At 37.9% G+C, this 22,409-nt stretch overlaps 1 protein-coding gene and 1 pseudogene across 2 annotated transcripts in view; both read left to right on the top strand.

Moving 5' to 3' along the window:
- Nucleotides 1-4,595: 4,595 nt before the first annotated feature.
- Nucleotides 4,596-22,409, top strand: part of KIAA1958 (KIAA1958 ortholog) — a 53,580-nt gene continuing 35,766 nt past the window's right edge. For both annotated transcript variants that reach the window (XM_090275962.1, XM_090275961.1), the window contains exons 1-2: nucleotides 4,596-4,700; nucleotides 9,985-11,179. In XM_090275962.1, coding sequence (XP_090132088.1) covers nucleotides 10,009-11,179 — 1,171 coding nt within the window. In that variant the 5' untranslated portion in view covers nucleotides 4,596-4,700; nucleotides 9,985-10,008. The remainder of the gene's footprint in view (nucleotides 4,701-9,984; nucleotides 11,180-22,409) is intronic.
- Nucleotides 14,549-14,659, top strand: LOC150013561 (U2 spliceosomal RNA; annotated as a pseudogene).

Genomic DNA, 22,409 nt, shown 5'->3' on the forward strand with positions numbered 1-22,409 from the left:
TTATCCACTATGTGTAAAGAAAATATATCTCTGAATGTTTCATCATTTTCAACAAGCTTTAGAAGTGTGGCAGTAATCAGAATCTTTGTAAAATCTGGCAATTTTTTGGAAACTAGAGACCCGAGATGAGTTACTAGAATTGAACCAGCCCTGCAGGTTCCTGTGCATAGGGATGTGTAGCACGTATTGGAGCCAAAGGTGACTTGCAGGATTTGAATTTTCCCAGCTGAGGAGATGGTAATGCATTGAATGCGATATTAATCTGGACATTAATTGTCAGGGTATATACCTGATAACCAGATCCACGAGGGTGGTCGAGAGACAGTCATGTAGTGAGACAGAACGTGAGAGTAGCAGGACCGCTGATAAAATTTAGTTTTAAAGGGCAAACAGGGCGATGAGCCCCAGCACGGGACACTGAGAAATAGCAGAGCAGGAGAGTATACGGCGGAAGCCAGGGAAAGACAGGCTTTCGTGTAAGACAGAACGCTCTTCTAGCTGCTGAGAAGCCAGAGAAAGAGAACCAAGACGTGTCCATTGAGGTCCTTGGCGTGGAGGTTATTAGTGACCTTGGCCAGAGCAGTTCCAGCAGAGAGGAGAGTGGCGTGTATTTTCTCGTGACATTATTCTCTGAAATTGGGAATCAGTCTGCCTTTGGTTCACTTAGCGAGGTGGGGCTGTATTTTCAGCGTCTAGAACAGATTCTTCATTATCAGACACTGCTCCTTTCTTAAGATTCCATCAAGAGAATGAGGCTATGTACATTTCAAGGCAGCTAAAAATGTTAACACCACTTACTTTGAGATAGACGTTTCCGTTTTCCTGTTTACTGCCCTTCACCTTTGAGTGGGCTGTGAACCATGAATCACCGTCTGAAGTCATGCTCATTGATGGGGAAACGACTTTAAAATGAGATCAAATGATGTTGCTGGTAAACACATATGGAGCCATTTGAATGACTGGGTTGCCATCATCAAAGAGATGGCGAGCCACGTTCATTAGGAGGCAGTAGGTGAACTGCAGTAGGATGGTTAGGGTAAGAAGTACTTCAGATCATTGCATCTCTGTGAGTGCTGGAATATTGCAGAATATTACTAAGGGTAGGTGCCTAATGGGGGAATTCCAGAACCTTTCTTAAGTTCTTTGCTTGTGTTTATCCTTATGCCTAGAAGTCTTTTCACTCCTTCTGCCCCATCTTTTCCTTTTCATCTATGAATCTCTACTAATCCTTCAGCTCTTAGCTTAAATGTCACTATCTCTGAGAAGCTTTCTCTGATCTCCCAGAATAGAACAAGTCTCTCTGGCTTTGTTCTCTTAGCAATCAGTACATTGCCTTTGCAAAATTATTATCAAAATTGCAACAGAATTATTTCTTGTATAATTAGTTGTTTGCCCCCTGTCATCCTGCCATGGTGAATTCCATGTAGGCACAGACATGACTGTCTTGTTCACGAGTTTTCCTAGTGCCTAGTGACCCAGTGTCATTCTGTATTTGAAAGAAGAGATGCCACTGAAAAGCCCATAGGATGGATTTCTCTTAAAGGAAACTCTGGGACTGAAGTTTTAAGGTGATTGCAGAATAAATGGTATAGCTGGTGTAAGGGCCTGTTTGCATGACTCCCAGGGATGTCTTAGTAACTGACCCTTGTTCTGTAATGCTGCTCTTGGCTGGGTCTGAGGAGTCTGAGGAAGTTAAAGGAGAAGCTCATTCTTGACGGAGTATGCCATACTGTTCTGTATGTTCTCTGATCTCATTTTTCTGTGTGTGCTGTACTGTAGTGTGTGTTCTCTGTAGTTATATTGTAGACCATCAACATAGAGGGAAAGCCCCCTTATTTCAGGTGATTGTCCTAAGCATTTTACAGTATGAACTAATTTAATCTTCACAGTAATACTATGAGGTTGGTGGTATTCTTATCATTTTACAGGTTAGGAAACTAAGGTTCAGGGAGGTAAAGTAACTTGCCTAAGGTCGCCTAGCTAGCAAACGGGAGAGCGAGGATTTAAACCCAGCCTGTCTGACAGTGGAGTCCATGCTTTTGACTCCTGCAATGTGCCAGCTCACATGAGGTGGTCCCTCACACACATCCAGACCAGTCAGTGAAGAACTTCTTTAGTCTTATGCATGTAAGATTGGGCTTGAAGGAGGACAGTTGAGCTTTTAGGAAGTTTGATGTGACCCTCACCTAATTACTTACCGACAGCTTCCACCAGTGAGGCCCTTTTGGGAGGCTCAGAAGCTTTTATCTGCATCTGTCAATGAAAAATGTTGGCTCTGCTTTGTACCTATGTTACCTGACTTCCTTCTGTATCTACCCTCCTATAAATCTTACTTAATTTGATTTACTAGGTCTCATCTTTCAGATAATCTCAACATTGACACTTGTCAAAATGGTGTCTATACAATCACAGTTTAAAGCTCATACATTAATTTCCTTTGATCTTAAAATTCCTATGTAAATGGTCAGAGAAATAGAATCATAGGGGGAAATTATCACTGCTGAGATACAAGAAAGTTAACCATCAATTGTCAAGGTCACATTACCCCCTCTGCTCCCCCCTGCAACCACTACCAGATTTGGGTAAATCCCTAAATGAACTCAAACTCGTTGAACTCAGAGTTCACAGGGCTATTGTCAATGTGTTTGTAAATCCAATTTTTATTTTCTATATTACGATTGTGCAAAAATATTCATAGATGTCATGTAATGTTTATATTGCATCATTCCTTTTATCAATGTCTTTATACGGATCTGTTATATATATCTAGCTATCTGTTTGGTACCTCATCTTTTGGGTGTCTTAGAGGCACCTCAAAATAAGGTGGCATAAGTTGAACCTTTTTTAGTGGCCAAGTCAGAGCCTATCAGCTCTTCCTTCTACCTCCATATTCAGTCTTGCATCTTTTACCTCTTAGCTTATTTTTCAAATTTACCCTCTTCTTTCCATCCCTCCTGCTGCTATTTCCATGGCAGGCTCCCATTTTATCTTGCCTGAATTGCTGCTTATCTCTCCTAACTGGATCCCTACCTCTAGCTTTGATCTCTTCTAACTATTATCACAATGGTGATTCTAAAGTCACTTACTTGCTTGCAACCATATAATACTTCCTTACTCTCTCTATAATAAAGCTCAAGTCTTTTATATGATCTATGAGATCTTCATAATCTGACCCTTGATTACTTTTTCAGACACATTTTGTATGGGCTCCTTATGTTCTTCTACTTGGCCATACTGAACAACTCCCATTTCCGCACATGGAACAACTCTTCCTGCCTCTTCCATGACTTAATTCCTATGTATCCTTTGGTTCTCGACTTGTATATCATTAGGGTATTTAGGAGACTTTCTCTGACCCATCCTGTTACAGAAACAGGGGAGTCCAAAAACAAACCCCAGAGTTTGCGGCTGGGAGTTAGGGAGCAGGAAGCAGCTTTCAGGATGCCCTTGCATGCCTGGAGCTAGTGGCTGGAAACATTGTTGCAAAGATCCGCTTGCAAAGATCCGCTTTACTTCCAAGACTCAGGAAGATGGGAGGGATCTTGGACTGTGGGCTGGTACGAAGAAGCAGACAGAGCCTACGTAGGGTTCTGTGAATGGTCAGAACTGTTTGCAACACCCACTGCGTGAGAGGAGGCAGGGAGGAAGAGAGAAGAAACTGCGGACATTTTGGGTTGGCTCTGGCTCTAGGGGGCTCTGTCTCTCAGGCTCTTTCTGGCCCTCACGCCCTCACTCTCTGGCTCTTGTGGGTTCCCTCCATCTGGCTTGGAGAAGGGATCTCCAGGCTGCTTTAAGAAGAGGCTCTTGCCAGGCTGCTTTGAGAAGGAGAGGAGATCCACGCAGTTTGCAGGAAGAAGACAGTTTACAAGGAGGCTGAGAATCCAGGCGGTCCTGCATTGAGAGCTGGAGGGCACCACAGCACAGAAAGGACCTCCCCAATCAGAACTGAGTGATTGGCAGCTACTGGTAAAGCTGAACTGTGCCTAGGAAGTAGGGAAACAGTGTTTCTGACTTTCCTAAGACTGGCCAGGTCTGGGAGGGGGAGGCAGGACTTTGTGTAAATAAACAATTCTTTTCTTTTCACCAAACTCTGGTATTCAGAGTTATGATTCTGGCGGCGGGCAATCGGGCCCCTAACTAAACAGCCCGTGGGTTCTGTTTCGATCGGAGCAGCCCAGGGTTCTGTTACAATCCTAGTCCAGCTTAAATGTCCCTACCTTATGCTTCTATAACATTTTGTTCTATCTGTTTTAACACTTTTTATGCTTTAAAGAAATTTTTAAAAATTGTTTCTCTTTCCTCCTAGACCAGCAATTTAAAACAGTGTTCTGCTAGAATTTTTTAGATGTGCAATACCTGACTTTAGTCAGGTGCACTGATCTCTTTTTCCCTTAGATTGTTTAAAAAAAAAAAAAAAGCCAACACAACAATAGCCATCTGGTGTGAATGAGTCAAAATTATACCTATTTTTTGTCAGATCGGCAAAAAATGCATGCCATGAGATGAAAAAGGTTGAAACTCTCTGTCCTAGAGAATAAACTGCTGTGTGATGATAGTCTGTCTCTGTTGCTCTTTATTTCAGGGTTCAGCCCCATGCTTCACAATGCTGAATACATACTTGTTGAAAAAATGGATGGCAGGTCACATTCTGCATTTGACTCGAGGGAGTGCGTTAAGTGAATCAGTGAATCTGTCCGAAGGTACCGATTTATATTCTTGCCCAGAAAACTTGACCAAAATGACTTTGAAAGTCAACTGAAATGGTTTCCACTTTAAAAATTATCTTAAATAATTTTGCAGAATCACACAGGGCACACTCCTCATAGAAAGGTATACTTGTCTATAGGTCGGAGGTTTTTATATTTAAGTTGCATAGACTATAGTATTTAGTCCCCTTATCTGAGGTTTCACTTTCTGTGGTTTCAGTTACCTTCAGTCAACCTTGGTCCAAAAATATTAAATGGGAAATCCCAGAAGTAAACAATCATAAGCTTTAAATTGTGCACCATTCTGAGTAGCATGATGAAATCTCTTGACTCCCTGCTCCATCCTGCCTGGGACATGAATCACCCCTTTGTCTAGCATCTCTATGCTGTAGACGCTGCACACCTGTTAGTCACTGGTATCCTCAGTGTTTAGGTGGTGTTGCAGTGTCCCAATGCTTGTGTTCAGGTCACCCTTATTTTACTTATTAATGGCCCCAAAGCACAACAGTAGTGATGCTTGTAATTTGGATATACCAAGGAGAAGCCATAAGGTGCTTCCTTTAAGTGAAAAGGTAAAAGTTCTTAATAAGACAGCCCACAATTACATAACTTTTATTACAGTGTATTGTTATAAGTATTCTGTTTTATTATGTCATTGTTGCTAATCTCTTACTGCACCTAATTTATAAATTAAATTTTATCATAGATATATAGTGTGTATAGGAAAACCGTACTGTATATAGGGTTCAGTACTATGCAGGTTTAGACACTGACTGGGGTCTTGGAACATATTCCCTGCAGATAACGTGGTGGTGGGGGGGGCAGATGTTGTATTCATGTTATGCTATCAAATTCAGTGATTCCTGAATTCACTGCTTTTTAAAAGAAATTGAACAAATTATCACTCCTAACCTATATATTTGCTCTTCCTTTTATGATACTTATTTTGATTGAGTACAAATTTATCCTAGTTCCCAAGATAGAAACTGGGGAATTACCCTCGTCTCTCTTTTTACCCTCATTGCTCAAAAGCAGTTCATCACAAATTGCTTGCTGTTATTTTTTAACAGATCTGCCTTCTCTTCTCTCTTTCATTCCCTAGGCCTCTGGTCTGCCCTCCTGAAATAGCCTCCTTTGCCCCTTGCCACCTTCTAATCTCATATATCTCAAAAATCACCTTTCTAAAATGCGAGTTTGGCTCATGTGTGTTTTACTGATTAAGACCCTTCACAAAGTCAACTCCAAGCTCTTCAGTGCATGAAGACCATCGTGCTTTTGCCCCTGCATTATTCTTCAGTTTTCTTTCCCATAGTTCCCATCTTAAATGTAGCAGTCCAGTAATAACTGCTGTCCTTATGGTTGGCTAAGATCATCACACTGTTTCAAGTCACCATGCATTTTTGTCTGAAATGCCTTCACATTTTTCAGGAAGCAGATCCTGACTTTCTTTGCATTCCACACCCCAAAAGTAGAAATATAATCATTATCCCCATATGTGAAACATATGCTTATATTGCATAATACCATAGACTCTTAATTAATTGACTTACATGCTGTTCATCTCTAAGCTTCTTGAAGTCAAGAACTCTAGTCTTACTATTTCTTAAAAGGACACCAGCCATATTACATTAGGAGCCTGCCCTAACTATTATTATATGACCTTATCAAAATAGTTGCATCTTCAATGACCCTGTTTCCAAATAAGGTACTGAGAGTTAGGACTAAAATGTATCTTTTTCAGGGGATATAATTCAACCCATGACACAGTGGTTATCATATAATATGTTTCTTGAACTGAAATGTAAATGAAATATGTGTTATTACATATTCATGGTATAGAATTTATTTTTTTGCATAAAAATTGCTTGGTACAAAGTGTTTTAGATTTGTTTATTTCCAAAAATTACATGATGGATTGCATAGTACTGTGACACTGGAAAATTAATAAATACACTTTCTTAAAGTGAAAGCAAATATTATATTTGAGTTTTTAATTTGTAAGCTCACTTTTAATGCTTGTATTATTTTATGTGAGTTACATGCAAAATATTTGTGAAACAATAGGTATATTTTAAATTTTGGAAAGCACATTGTAGGCCTTAATATTAATATATACTCTTTCCCTATCCTTTAACTATATTTTTAAGTAGAATCTTCTTCTGCACATTAATGTGCATTAATATTGGAACTTTTTTCTTCAACTTTTTGGGGAGTAAAATCCCACTTGTTTGAATATTTCCCCATATTTACATTATATATCAATATAATTGCATTCTTTAATGGGAATATGAGGAAATTAGGCTTACATGATCTTATAGTCTGAGTTGTAATTAGTGAGAAAATAAAAGAGGAAGTAGACATTATTCTCAATAAATAAGAACATAACCTTATTTCTAGTTTTTTACTCTTTTAATTTTTTTATTTATTGATTTTAGAAAGAGAGGAAGGGGGAGAGATAGAGAGAAACATCAATTTGTTGTTCCACTTATTTATGCATTCACTGGTTTATTCCTGTATGTACCCTGACCGAGGATTGAACCTACAACCTTGATATTTTGGGACAACTTTCTAACCAACTGAGCTACATGGCCAGGGCCTCTGGTTTGTTAAAGGAGCCATTATTTCTCATGTTATACTGACAGCCTCCTCAATCAAGTGTATATTGCTGCCTCCTCCTTCTGTTTTTGGAAAATAGTGTAGTTGCATAATTTTGGTATTGTTTCTTCCTTGAATGTGTGCTAGAATTTACCAGTGAAATCTTTCTTTTAGAGAAGATTTTATTTTAGATTCAGTTTCTACCCAGATTTCATGTTTCTTCTATTATTAATTTTGTGACCCATCAGCAATTGAGATTTAGTGGTATTGAAACAATAGCAACAGCAAAGCCTTTGAAAGGTTTGGAACCTTATAGACTTCCAAGGCTTTGGGGCAGATTGTCATAATTGAAGTCAGGAGAAAGCCAACTTAGACATTCACTGGTATTTGGCTGGTAACTTGCCTTGTCAGGTTTTGGAAGTGATAATAATTGTTTAATAAATATTAGCTGTAATAATAATTAGTTTTATATTTTTGTTTTACTGAAACCTAATGACCAATATTTGGTTTAATGGTAGAAAGTCTGACTTTAATAATACTAATGGATAGAATGTCTGCTTGCCTAAGTTAACACACAGCATGGTGATAAATTTATAGCCTTGTTTGCTAATTTAAGGCAATCAGATCTCATACTTAAATCTCATAACCTGAACTGTGCTAAGCAGGACTCCTTGAGTTTCTGTTTCTAATGACGTGTCAGTTGGTAATGCTGTAAAAGTGAGTGTCCAAGTCCAGTCATTGTCCATGACAGATATATATGAAGGTCCTGTCCGAAGTTGTTTTTCAGTTCTTGAAAATATAGAAAAAGTGTGTTTTAGCGTAGAGCTTATCATCAGATTGCTGAAGGAAATAAGTAGATTCTAGAAACAACTTACTCTCAGCATTTTGAAAATACCTTGATTGTCTTATCATTGATTCTATTTTATATTAAACTTAGAATCTGCTATAGTACATTGATAGCTGTTCCTTGTCAGCTTGGACTCAGTCCATTTAATTACCCTAAATATCAGCTAATGATGCTCTCATAGCTACCATTTTCCATCTGTTACTTGGTTGAAATATATTAACAGTAACTGGAAAAATTATTTTATGGTACTCAAGGAAAGTTTTAAGAGCCTCTTCATGAGATTGCCAGGGAATTTCAAGAGTGTAATAAAAGTGAATTATGATTACTACCTGTTGATTCTTAAAGGTTGGTGATCGTTATAGAATTCAGTGGATAAGCCTGCCTGTAACAAAATTTAAAATTTTACCTACTTAGTATCTTATTTATTTTAGTTATAATGTTTGTGCGTGTGTCTGTCTGTGTGTGTGTGTGTGTGTGTGTGTGTGTGTTTCTGGCTATGGGGCCTTCAGCAATGGTACTATTTTTACTAATTGTGTAGTAGCTTCTGCCTAGACAATAAGTTCTTTTGAGTTCCACATGCTTATACAATTCTGTTTTGATTTTCCCACATTTTTACATATTTGAACTGTTACAGCCTCTTCATTCAAATATTATATCATAATATATGATTTTCTTTTATAAACATATTTATTTCAACTCCCTTTTATTTTCTCATTAGCCTATGACACACTTAAAGTGATATATTGCTTCACCATCACATATGCCATTTTCATGATGTCCAATCATGATTCCTGATGCAAAAGAGAAGTTTTGTATTGATATCGGCTAAAAAGTATACAGCATGAACAGGTTTCCCAACAAACTGGAAGTTGAGTAATGTCACTGTAGGTGACTGGACAGTAATGTGAGTAGAGATACAAAGGCAAGGAGGTGCTGAAGTCATGCGGCAGTACTTGGTTATAAGGAGATTATTTGGATGATTCATAATATGCTTACATTAATTGCATTTTTTATTATGATCAAATGAAGGCAGACATTTTGGCATAGGATTACAGACCTCCAGTCTGCAGCCTGCCTGCGCCCCAGCCCCAGCAGGATCCTCCCCACTAGTGGATCTCCCAACCTGCTCTTCCTTCTCTACTAAAAACTTTTCTCCCCCACTTCCCAAATTTAGCCCCTCGTTCCCTTTCTTGGACTCCTTGTGGCATCATTTGTTTTCTGGTGCCCAGCAGAGAACTGGTGGATTGACTGCCTTCCCTTCCGTAACATCCATCCTAGAATGGATCTAAGCCTTTGCCGACTTTGCCCCTAGTAAGGAAGTTTCTGATGGCAGAGGGTGAAGTTGTTAGTGCACTATCTTGGTTAATTAAAAAAACAAGCAAACATATTTTTATTATTAAGAGGCTGACTGAGCGTCTCTTTGTGACTTTGGAAGTAAAATGTATCATGAAAAAGATCACTTTTTTACTGGTTAACTTCCTTTCTCTCTCTCTCTCTCTCTCTCTCTCTCTCTCTCTCTCTCTCTCTCTCTCTCTCCCCCCCCCCTCCCCACACCCCCCCTTCCCCCACGCTCCCTCCCACCCTCTCTCATTATGCAGGTACTAGTATAACAATAAAGGAAAGTAATAAAAATTTTCTCAGATCTCACAACCATACTTTTTGCTGTATTTTCCAGTCCCTGTTCATATGCAGTGATGTTAACTGGATGCAGTTTTGACGTGCATTTTTTTTTTTTTTTATGCTACATGATGGTCATTGTGCAAGGAAATGGAAGTAATTGAGATATGGGAATATCTTGGGTAATAACGGCTTCTTGTTTGGATTGTTTCCCTTTAGGAAAGACACTGCTGATCCTGTAACATGGAGGACTGCCTTCATACCTCATCTGAGAATCTGTCCAAATTGGTCAGCTGGGCCCACAGCCATGGGACTATTTGCAGCCTCATTCCTAACCTGAAACACTTGCTTTCGGAAGGTTCCCATGGAAACTTGACGGCCATGTGGGGTTGTAGTGCTGGCCATGCTTATCATTGGCCACTGACAGCTACCTGCAGAGCTGGGTCCCAAGAAAGGGTCTGTTTCCAGGATAACAGAAGTTTTAACTCTGATAGTCCCAGTATAATTGGAGTGCCCTCTGAGACACAAACTAGCCCAGTCGAAAGGTACCCTGGGAGACCAGTGAAAACAAAGCTAGACTGTAATCGGACCAGAGACTCTTGTGACTTCTCTTATTGCAGTGAGCCCTCTGAACTGGACGAAGCTGTTGAAGAATATGAAGATGAAAACACCCTGTTTGACATGGTTTGTGAGTCTTCTGTGACAGATGAGGATAGTGACTTTGAACCCCAAACCCAAAGGTCTCAAAGCATTGCTCGAAAAAGGCCTGGACTCGTCCCGTCTTCTCTCCATTCAAGCTCCCAGGCTCAACTGGTGGATGACTGCAGCAATGATGTCATCATCAAGAAAATCAAACAGGAGATTCCCGAAGATTATTACATTGTGGCAAATGCAGAGCTGACGGGAGGAGTAGACGGACCAGCCCTGTCGTTGACACAGATGGCAAAACCCAAGCCTCAGACTCATGCCGGTCCCTCTTGTGTTGGGTCTGCTAAGCTAATTCCCCATGTAACATCTGCCCTCAGCACAGAGCTAGACCCACATGGTGTGTCTGCGTCCCCCTCTGTGATGTCCAGACCAATCGTCCAGAAGACTGCCAGGGCACCTCTAGCTTCCCCAAACAGAGGACCCTCTGGTGCCCATGGCACTAACCAGCAGGTGGCCATGCAGATGCCTGTGAGCACATCCCATCCTAACAAACAGATCAGCATCCCTCTGTCTGCCCTGCAGCTGCCTGGGCAGGATGAGCAAGTTGCTTCTGAAGAGTTCCTGCCCCATCTGCCCAGCCAGGTCTCCTCCTGTGAGGTAGCCCTTTCTCCCTCAGTTAACACAGAGCCAGAAGTGAGCTCCAGTCAGCAGCAGCCCCACGTGGCTCCAGCCATAACCACTGAGGCCATGGCACAGTGCATACCAGGTATGGCACATGAGGTGACAGTGAGTCCCTCATCCACACGCATCCAAGAATTCTGCGCCGTCAGTACTTCTAAGACCACAGGCTCAGTTTGCCAGAATTCAGGCCTTTATCATTCTCAGAAAGATAGAAATAGTGAAAAGTGTTTCATCCAGGAGATGCTCTAAAGGAAATTTGAATTAAGGCCATCCATCCAGTTGACGTACCTCAGGGCTGGAGGACAGCTGTAGGATTGTGCTGTTGATAATGCAGGGCTAGATTTAAGGTTTGTATCTGATCTTAAGCTGAATTTTCACATAGTGAAGTTATTTTTAAAAAAATTTTAATGCTGTCTTATTAGTGTCAAGGTATTTGGTTGCTGTTTGAAGCCAAAATGATGTTGAGTTAAGTATATAATGACAACAGACCTAATGTTTCTCCATTATTACTTACGTGTCTGAACCAACTTGGCATTTCTATTTTCTTGAGTTGGTGTGGCAGTTTAAAACAAGTTTGTTTGTTTGTTTGTTTGTTTGCTTTAAGTATTTGACCTCTTCTCTGAAATTTAGGAGAATCGAGTAGCTTGTATTTCTGGAATACACGAGTCTAACTGGAATGGATTGATAGGAGAGGGAAATAATTATCTGTAATTCTAACATCTAATCTTCTGTAATATTAACATTCCATACTTATTCTGGGTTATTATTATATGGAGGGGGTTTGGATGTCATGCTTTTAGGTTCATGATTCAAATCTAATGAGCCAGAGTTAGAAACATGGACAAAGATAAAGAGACATGAGAAGATATAGAAGGCAGAATTTTGTGGCACATTTAGGTTTTATTTTAGTTCCTCTCAAGAAAGTCACAATTGGGGGGAAAGCTTCCTAGAGGCCTGAGGTACCTATGCTTTTACCCTATAACTTCCTAGAATTAAGTTGCTCTACAAAATGCTTTCCCAATGTTAGTGTCAACCTTAAGATCACCAAAGGAAACTTTTGATTTGTGATTTTCCTAACTCGGTCATGGTATTACAGTAAAATACACAATTGAAAATATGTCTTGATTTGAAATTCTACTTTTCAGTTTATTTTTCTCTCATTTTAAAATAATAGCTTTCTTGAAATATAATTCCCATAACCATAAAATTTATTCTTACAAAATGTACATTTCAGTGTTTTTTGGTATAGTCACAGACTTGTGCAACCATCACCACTATCTAATTTTTTTAAATTTTTGTAACCTCAGAAAGAAACCCCATACCCATTAGCAGATAGTTTCTCCTCCTGGCCAGCCCCAGTCAACCACTAACCTACTTTCTCTCCCTATGGATTTGCCTGTTCTGCACATTTCTTATAAATGGAGTCGTGTTATATAGCCTCTTGTGATGGCCTTCTTGCACTTAGCATAATTTTGTTAAAGATTGATCTATGTAGTAGCATATATCAGCATTTCTTTCCTTTTAATTGCCAAAATAGTATTTCATTTTATGGATAATACCAAGCTTTTTCCTTTCATCAGTTGATGGACATTTTGTTTTTTTCCATTTTTTGGTTATTGTGAGTAATGCTGTTACTAACATTTGTATGTGAGTTTTTTTTTTTTTTAAGGGATTTTATAAAGTATAATATTTATTGTTTTTTTCTGTGGGCGAGTTTTTATGTCGACATATATTTTTGTTTTGCTTAGGCTACTACCTAGAAGTGGAATTGCTGGATTATATGGTAACTCTATGTTTAACTTTTTAAGGAGCTGCCTTTATACTGTTTTCCTAAGTGGCTCCACCATTTTACAATCCCACCAGCTGTTTAATAGGTTCCTATTTCTCTACATGCTCACCAATGCTTGTTATTTTCTATTTTTTAAAAATCATGGTCATTCTATTTGTTGTGTTAAGCAGTATCTCATTGTGATTTTGCTTTGCATTGCCCTAATGACTAATGATGTTGAACTTTTTCATGTGGTTCTTGACCATTTGCATATCTTCTGAGAAATTCAAATCCTTTGCCTATTTTCAATTAGATTATCTTTTTATTGGTGAGTCATAAGAGCGCTTATACATTCAGATTATAAGTCCGTGATCAGATATAAATGATATATCTGATATTTTCTCCCATTCCATGAGTTGTCCTGTCCTCCTTCCTTCCTCCTTCCCTCCCTTTCTCCCTTTCTTTCTTCTTTTTTTAAAGTTTTACTTCAATCATTTAATAACAATATGGTTTTGGGTTAATCTTCAAATAATTCGATACAATATTTATTAGGTTGAGAAAGTCTTAGTACTAGGAAATCTGACTCTTGATACATATAAGATATAAATAGTACCTTTTTACTTAAATCGTTGTGAATCTGGTTTGTCTATTTGTTTCTCTCCCTCCACCACCACCTTTAAAAAATATATAGGAGACTTAGCCTGACAGTTTTCTGCCTTCTCATTTAATTTGTATTTGAGAGTACAGTTATACTTTGCAAAGTGGGTCAGTGTACCAAAACAGCGCAGTAATACCGTTACGTGTATTGCACGCCTTTCCACTTATGTACCCCTGCAAAGCAAGGTGCAAGATTTACTTAGAGCTGCCTGGAGGATAGTAAATGAGACATTGGGGCTCTTTATTAAACCAAATATAAGTATCTTACTATATAATTATTTTGGAAAAGAAATTCAATCTATTGGAAAACTACTTTAATCTATTTATTGTTGTATAGATAACTTTTCTTCGTTTTTTTCCTTCTCTCAATGAAATTGTACTTTTTATGATAGCTATAAAAAGCAAACATGGCCAAGGGTAACACAACGTATACAATACAGTTGTTAAACTATGACTTGGCTTTACCGTCACAGGGAGGATTAGTTTAGCTTGCAGTTGAACCTTCAAGAAAAAACAGTATGAAGAACTGGTAGTGGGGATTTCCTAAGGAATGGGTCTGATATTTTGGTCTGTTGTTCTGTGGAAGGATATTATATTGCTAAGATACTAGTAACTTTAGGGAAACACTATTTGGATTGGAAACATCAATGGGACAGATAAAATCCTGACTTTTTCTATTGGGAAAGATATAGAAAGTTAACTTATAATTTACCTTGTTCCACAGAGCCCAGACTAGGCTTTGTGATATAAGAGTTTTATTTATTTGCATTGCATGTTTATTTATAGTAAATTGTTGTGCTATAAAAGTTGTATTTATTTCTTTTTGTATATTTATTTATAGTCTTCATCTAAACATAGATTTTTTTTTTTTAATTTAGAATCCAGCACATCCAAATATATGTGAATAAATATATATAGATGGACCTTATACAGTTATTGTGTAAAGCATTAGTTGGAACTAAGCAAAGTAAAGAGGTTCTGGAAGAACTAGCTGAAAGCTGACTTAGGTACATTTAAACTGAATGTTGTATCGCTTCTTGGCCTTTTGGCTAAGATCAAGTATGATATCTGTTCTTATCATTTTAAACTGAATGTTGTATAGGCTTGAGGCTCTATTAGATCATTGTAGAAATACTGCATATGTTAGAATATTATATTTATTTTCTTATTGCTTTGCTAGGCAATTTTTTTTCCTTTTTATTGAATTTAATATATTTATATAGGTTTCAGGTATACATCATCTGTATATTATATTGTGTGTTCACACCCCAAGCAACAATATTTTATTTTTAATTAATTTATTTTTATTGTATTTTTTTCATTACCATTAATCCCCTCTGTGCCCTCCTCCCCCCAGCAATCACCACACTGTTGTCCACGTCCATGGGTCCTTTCTCCTTTTTCCTTGACTCTCCCACCCCCTAACCACCCCGCCTCCCAGAGCTACCAGCCTGCTCTCTATAAGTGAGTCTGTCTCTATTTTGCTTGTTAGTTCAGTTTGTCCATAGATTCCACATGTAAGTAAAATCATATGGTATTTGTCTTTCTCTGACTGGCTTATTTCATGTAGCATGTTCTCCAAGTCCATCCATGCTATTAAAGGGTAGTATTTTCTTCTTTTTTACGGCCAAGTAGTATTCCACTGCGTAAATGTCCCATAGTTATTTTATCCATTGATCTACTGATGCAGCAGTCCCCAACCTTTTTGGCACCAGGGACCAATTTCATGGAAGACAGTTTTTCCATGGCCCAGGGGAACGGGTTTTGGTTTCAGGATTATTCAAGCACATTACATTCAATCTCACCTCCTGCTGTGTGTCCCTGTTCCTAACTGGCCAAAACCAGTACTGGTCCTCTGCCCGAAGACTTGGGGACCCCTGTACTGATGGTCACTTGGACTGCTTCCATATCTTGGCAATTGTAAAAAATGCTGCAATATTCTTTCGAATTAGTGTTTTCGGTTTCTTCATATAAATTCCCAGAAGTGGGATCAGTGGGTCATAAGACAGTTTCATTTAAAATTTTTTGAGGTATCTCCTTACTGCTTTCCACAGTGGCTGCACCAGTCTGCATTCCCACCAACAGTGCAAAAGGGGTTCCCCTTTCTCCACATCCTCACCAGCACTTGTTTGTTGATTTATTGATGATGGCCATTCTGATGGGTGTGAGATGGTATCTCATTGTGGTTTTAATTTGCATTTCTCTGATGATTTTATATATATATATATAAATATATATATAATATATAAATGTATATATATATATATATTCCTCAAAAGGACAAATGTACTAGGCTGTACATTGAAACTTTGTGATAACAAGGAAAAAACCAGTTAACTGCCTCAATGTCTATCAGTAGCATTGTGATATAGTTTTCAGTAGAATATATGCATCATATATTTGTTTGAAAACAAAGTTGCATAATAGTATTCAGAACACCACACCTTAAAAAAAAACAAACATTACTATTTATTATTATATGTTACACACACACAACACACATATAATTAGTTATGAAACATAAAGTGAAAAGTTATCGTAGATACATAACAGTGGTTACCTTTGGGGAGGAGGGAGGATGGGAATGGGTGCACAGGAAACTTGAACTGTATCTCTGGCATTTTCTTTTAAAAACATTAAAAATACGACAGTATTAACGTGTTAAATCTGAATGACAGGAACATGAGTTTGGAGTTATTTATACAAGAGGCAAATGTAAGTATAGGGCTTAATTATGGAAATCAGACACACAGTTGGATGGATTCAAATCCCGGCTCTGCTACTTGTTTTCTGGGTGACTTTGGCAAGTTACTTAACCTCTCTGTGGCTTAGCTTTCTCTTCTGTAAAAGGAAGAAAATAATGTATCTATTTTATAGGGTTGATATAGGATTAAATTAATTTATAAAAAGTCCTCTGATATAATATTATTCTGTATACTTTTCTGTATATTTTTAAATGTGAATATTTTTAAAATATAGATTGTGAAGCGTAAATAATACTGATTGCAGAGTGATGAGGGCATTATGACATTGTTATTGTTATTACTGAATATAGAGAATTTCTTGTAAGAAAGTAAAACTTTACTAACATTGTCTTCTAGTATACTTATTTATGGACAAAGAATTTGAGAAATAGTCATAAATTTCAATGCTATGGCTTTCCTCCTTATGGCTATGATAGGATGCTGTCCTGGGGAATTTTATTAAGTACTTTTGCTGGAAAAAATAAAAAATACGGATACAAAATGTCCTCTATTATCTATCAACACTGCCTGAATTCCATGAAGAGGTTGTTTCTTTTATTTTACTGATGGGAAATGAGGCACAAAATAACAAGATGGCATGACTGGGGTTACAATGGGAAGAAACTTGGTCTTCTACTTGTTAATCGAGAAGGATGGAGTGAGTCACTGTTCTGCCCCATGGTCCCTACCTCTGCTTGTCTTGGTGCAGGAATGGCCTAAACCGCTGATTGCTTCCCTTCTCATTTCATTTTCAGGTCATGCCTATCCCTTTTCCAAAGTTTAGGCTGCTAGACTGTATCCCAAAGAGATCATCAGTTTTTTCTAGAATCTTTTATTTTTTTAGATTGCATTTATTTTTTTAGAAAGAGGGGAAGGGAGAGAGAAAGAGAGGGAGAGAAACATCAATGTATGGTTGCCTCTCGCGTACCCCCACCTGGGGACCTGGCCTGAAACCCAGGCATGTGCCGTGACTGGGAATCAAACCGGTCACCCTTTGGTTTATAGGCTGGTAAGCCACACCAGCCAAGGCTCTGAGAATCATTTTTAAAAGGACCTAGAGTTAAATAGAAGGATTCATTGTACGAGGAACAGGGAAACATGTGTCTTGGTGTCTTTTCTACTGCACATCTGGACACATCATTTTTTCAGGATCAACCATATGACAGGGCTATTGAAAATACAAAGATGAATGTCAGCTTTCCTACTCCTTGTATATCATTGTTTAGAAAAGGAGGCTGGCAAACCAACAACTCCACCTCCAAGTATATAGAAAGAGGTATATAAAATGCAGTGAAACATAGGTGAGGAGCAGTTGACTCAGCCTTATGGGACACAAGGAATGGTGTTTCAGGTAGATGGAACGACATGAACAAGGACAGGGCACGAACATAAGCGGACTGCTTAGGGAAGCGAGGATTGGAGAGTGGGACTCAAAGGCGTCAGGAGAGTTGCTGCTGGAAGGGTGGGCTGGAGCCATTTGGGGAAGGCTGTGCAAGTGAGGTCACAAGTGCCGTGCGAGGGGAGCAGAGGGACACAGTTCACTATCTTCGATCACACTGACAGCAGTGGGAAAGTAGACACCGAGACACAGGAGCCATTTCATGGGGTATTGCAGCAGTCCAGGCTGGAGATGGCAGTGAGTGCTCAAATGAGGCAACGGTATGGGCACCGGAGAGGAGGAGGCAGGTGGATGTTTTCAGGAGTTCGAAAGTACAGGCCTTGATGACCTCTGAGTGTTTGGCCTCTTGGGATCTCTGCGGCCTCCCTGTATTCTCTGTCAAAAGGTACACCACTGTTTTAGGTAACACTGCACAGTCCTCAGGGCACAGTTATCTACAATGAAGTCATAACTCTCTGTGTATAGGATAAACCAGTGTTAAGAATGCTGAAACATGCCATGATATTCATTAAACAAATATCTATTGGAAGACTACAAATTGGCTACCAGAGTACAGCAGCGCACAGGGCAGAAGCATGGTTCCTGTTCTCGTACCGCCTACACTCTTTCAACGGGAGAGAGACATCCTAACAATTGCCCTCTCAAACATCTCCACTTAAAAAATAAAGGAACCAAGATACTGTTCAACTGTGAATGACTTTGTAAGCCTAAATTGATTGCCTTTAGATAATACATTTCTGGGATGATATATGACTAAAAGTGGTTAAATGAATAATTAAGCCAGTATGATAAATGAAAAGTCAGGTCTTTCTTAGCTGGAAATTAAATGTGCACAGGCTACAGGCAGCCCATTCCACATCATAATTTATGTGAAACAACTTTCTACTCAGCTAAAAATAACATGAGGCTAGTTATATTTAAATTATAATATTGCTTGTTTTTGCAAACAACTAGTGGCCTATCTTTACAAATTAAAAATATAATTGTTTGCTGGTTTTCTGAAAGGCTTTTCCTCAAATGCTTGCACATTCTTTCTTAGTGTCATTTCTTTTAATATTTCACAAGAAAGTCTTCCCAATTAACTGTACGTCTTTAAAATAAAGGCATTTTTCTGTTTTACCAATGAAATAAAACTATTATTTATATAAATTAAATATATATTTCTTACATATTATTTATATATAGAAATTCACCTGAATATAATTGAGATTTCCAAATATGAAAAATGTACCTAAATACAGCAAACTAACACTTAGCTATAAATCTGAGAAGGTAATTTCCCTTCAATGAATTTGGATTTGACTAAGACTGCTAGGAAGCCAGGAAGCAGGTCAGAATTGAAGAGGCACTGACTTTGATTTTCTAGGCTTGGTATTCATTCCTTGTCGACTGAAAAGATGAAGTAATGTATGATTCAGGGCAGACAAGTTGGTGTCAAAGCAGTGACGTCTTCAATGTCCTCTCATCCCTGTTTCTCTTCTCTCCTCAGTGACTGAGCTGCCTGACCATCTTGGGTCTCAGCAGGCATGGGCAAGTGCAGGTCACCCACAGTATTTCAGACCCAGCGATAACTTCTCTTTCAGTCTTGATTTCACTAATGTAACTAATGGCTTATATCCCCAAGAGTGTATTAGACCCAGAAGAAGTATTTATATAACATGGCAAAGATGATAAATTATTCTTATATGGCTACAAGATTATTTTAAGTTTTATTTTAGGTGTGAACAGTGATCAGATTTACAACCAAGCAGATCTGATTTAATGATTGATGCCCCTTAGTTGGTTTTTTTACTTCAGTTATGATACACATATCCAGCTGATTTTTCAGTACTGCCTTACAACTACAGAATTGCTTTCTTAGACAAAAACAATAATATTTATTGCCTTTTTTCAGTTTTTTCATTTTACCAAGGTAATACATGTATGTGGCAATCAATAAAATAATATTGCTGAACAATAACTGTTTCACCTCAATCTCATCACCACATAATCTCACTCTTCCAAAAAAACTTCTTTTGAGCCTTTCTGTTCATTCTTCCACAGTTCTAAACAAATTGTTTATATTTCTCTTTCTTGATTTTTTTCTTGATTTATCAATTTCAGAAATAGCTAAAAGTCCTTGTGAATGATGAAGATTTAACTCATTTTTATGACCCTTCTAATATTTGATTGTTAATGCTATTAAAACACCCAAGTAACCAATAGAAAAATTAAAAATAATGCGAGAGAAATAAGTATGCTGTTTTCAACCTCAGAGTGAAGATACTGGTGCTCCTATCCTTCCACTGTTCTCCCCTCCCTTCTTCTCACCATCTTCTTAATTTCACAAGGTTGTCAATATTTTCATTTCTCTTTTGTGGCCGTGACTGTCGTTTCTGCTTTATCTTTAGATTGACTCTGAACATTCAAAATTGAAAACACCATTTATATTATTTTTGACATAAATATTGTTCATAGTTTTTCTTTCCGTCCTGATGAATTCTGTGACCTCTGGGACACTGAAAACAGAATGTTTCTTCCAGTTGTTGTGAGGATGCATGACTTAATCCATGGAAAGTGCTTAGAGCAACTTCTGGTCCAGAGAGTATGTCCTCAAAAAGTATATCCTATATTATTACTCCATTTCATTGCATCTGAAATGTCATTGATTGTAAGATATGTCATTCATTATAAGATGTACCATTATTTTATGTTTCACAAAGAAAGAAAAAGCATGTGACCAATTAAACTATAATCTCCAAGGATTCTGAGACAAATTTCAGGTATGTAAAAATGTGAAGTATACCTTACAATCAATGGGACATGATACTGTTTAGTTTTTAGTTGTGTGTGTGTGTGTGTGTTTTCCTAAAAGTTTTGGTAGCATCTATGTGCCCCCATCCCTACCATATTGGCTCTTAAGTCTTTCTGCTTCAATTTGGACTAATTGATTTAATGTAAGGTAATCCACCACCACCCCAACCCTGAGGCTTCCTCTAGGTCGTATCTACTGTTCCCTAGATTTTGTTTTCGTCTGTTTTCTTCATTTTGCTGAATTCCACCAAAGAATTTCCCAAGAAGGTTACGGTGGAAAGAGAACTTTGAATCTTTAAATTGCTGAAAATTCTTTTCCTCTCATATGATTTTTTAAAGTTTTCCTTTAGTATTTGTTCCTTTTATAAGGATTATATCTATTTATAATCTCACATCTTTTTGAAAATTTTAATTAGAAGTTTTTTAAAATGTTACCTTCTATCCTTGAATTATCTTTTCCTTTGGTTTTCTGTGCCTTTTTCTTTATCCTTCTCTTTAGAGTTGACATTTTTTTCCTGGTGCCTAGTCTGTTTGTTCACAGTTAAGGACACAGGACAGGAATCTGGTATTGGTTTCTTCTGCATCTTTGTACAGTTATAATTAACTGCTGCTAAATTATTATTCTATGTAATGGAAAGCAACCATCTTATTAAGAAGAACCTTTATTTTCCTGTTTTGCCTGTACTTAAAATGAGTAATAATAAAAAGCTAATCTATATAGAAAAATACTTTAATTTTTATTCTATCGTGAACTTTTAAAAAATATGGTTTGTGTTATTATCCACTAAAGTTAACATCCTCTTATCCATTAGGTTACTAGTTGGATGCAATTTGATGAATATTAATAGCCTAACTCAGGAAAAAAGGAGATAATTTATCAGAGTTTTGTGCATTTCCCTTTTTATGTTATCTGTTTTTCTTTGCTTTATATGCCATACGTCTTTTGTTTCGAATTAATAGTTCCTTTGTGGTTTTGACTATATTATGCATTTTCAGTAAAAGATGCCTTCACATTTTGGTCATCCTCACTAACTAACTTAATCAGTCGTGTAAATTGAATGTAAATTTAAAGGAAGAAATGGTTTCTAATCAAAAGTTTGTTATTTAATGTAACTATTTCTATTGTGGTATAGCATTTCATCTCTTAAATTCATCAGATGCTACCTCATTTATTGTACTTGAGTTTGTCCTCAGTCATTGAAGCCACAGAATTTTGGCAGTTCGTGAAAAGTGCTTCTCAGATGAAGTATGAACAGGCGGTGATGATTATTTTATTTCCAAGCTCTTCTTCAGTAGGCTGGGTCATATGCTGTTAGCTGTCTTTGATTACTACATGCCAAATAGCAGTAAAAATAGTGCTTAGAGAGTGCTTATTATCTCACTTAATTACTCTGGAACTCAGTTCCCACAGCTCTATGAAGTTAGAACTACAATTAACTCCATTTTATAGGCGAAGAAACGAAAGGTAAAATGGTTGAACTTGTCAGAGATCACACAGTAAAAGCGTGGGAGAGCTGGGACTCTTGACCTAGGCAGTTGGATTCCCAGGGTGCCCTTGACCATGAGGCTTACTTGCCACGTTTCAGCATCCTCCCTCCTAGCACCTCCAAGTCCTCTTCTGGACCTGAACTAACTTTCCCTCCATTTTATTTATTTCTCCAAAAACTTCATTGCCAAAGCTTACAGTTTTTACTCTTCCTTTTCTAGTCCCACTCTCCATCTGCTTTTATTGTCTCATTGTCTCCCTAAGGAGCGGGTAAAAGTGTTCAACAGTTGAGGAGACATTTACAGAGGTGCCTAAAACAACCTCTGTCAGGTTGAAGTACTGAATATATCTCTGTTGAATGTTGAAGCAGCTATGAAAATAGGAAACTAGAAAGAAAAAAGGTAGCTTTCATTTCCTCTGCTTCCTTTCGGGAAAACTCACTGAGGCTGCTTGCTGTGTGAACAGGCT

The sequence above is a fragment of the Furipterus horrens genome, unplaced genomic scaffold, assembly GCF_987537825.1.
Source record: "Furipterus horrens unplaced genomic scaffold, mFurHor1.1.pri manual_scaffold_4, whole genome shotgun sequence".
In the NCBI taxonomy this organism is placed as follows: domain Eukaryota; kingdom Metazoa; phylum Chordata; class Mammalia; order Chiroptera; family Furipteridae; genus Furipterus; species Furipterus horrens.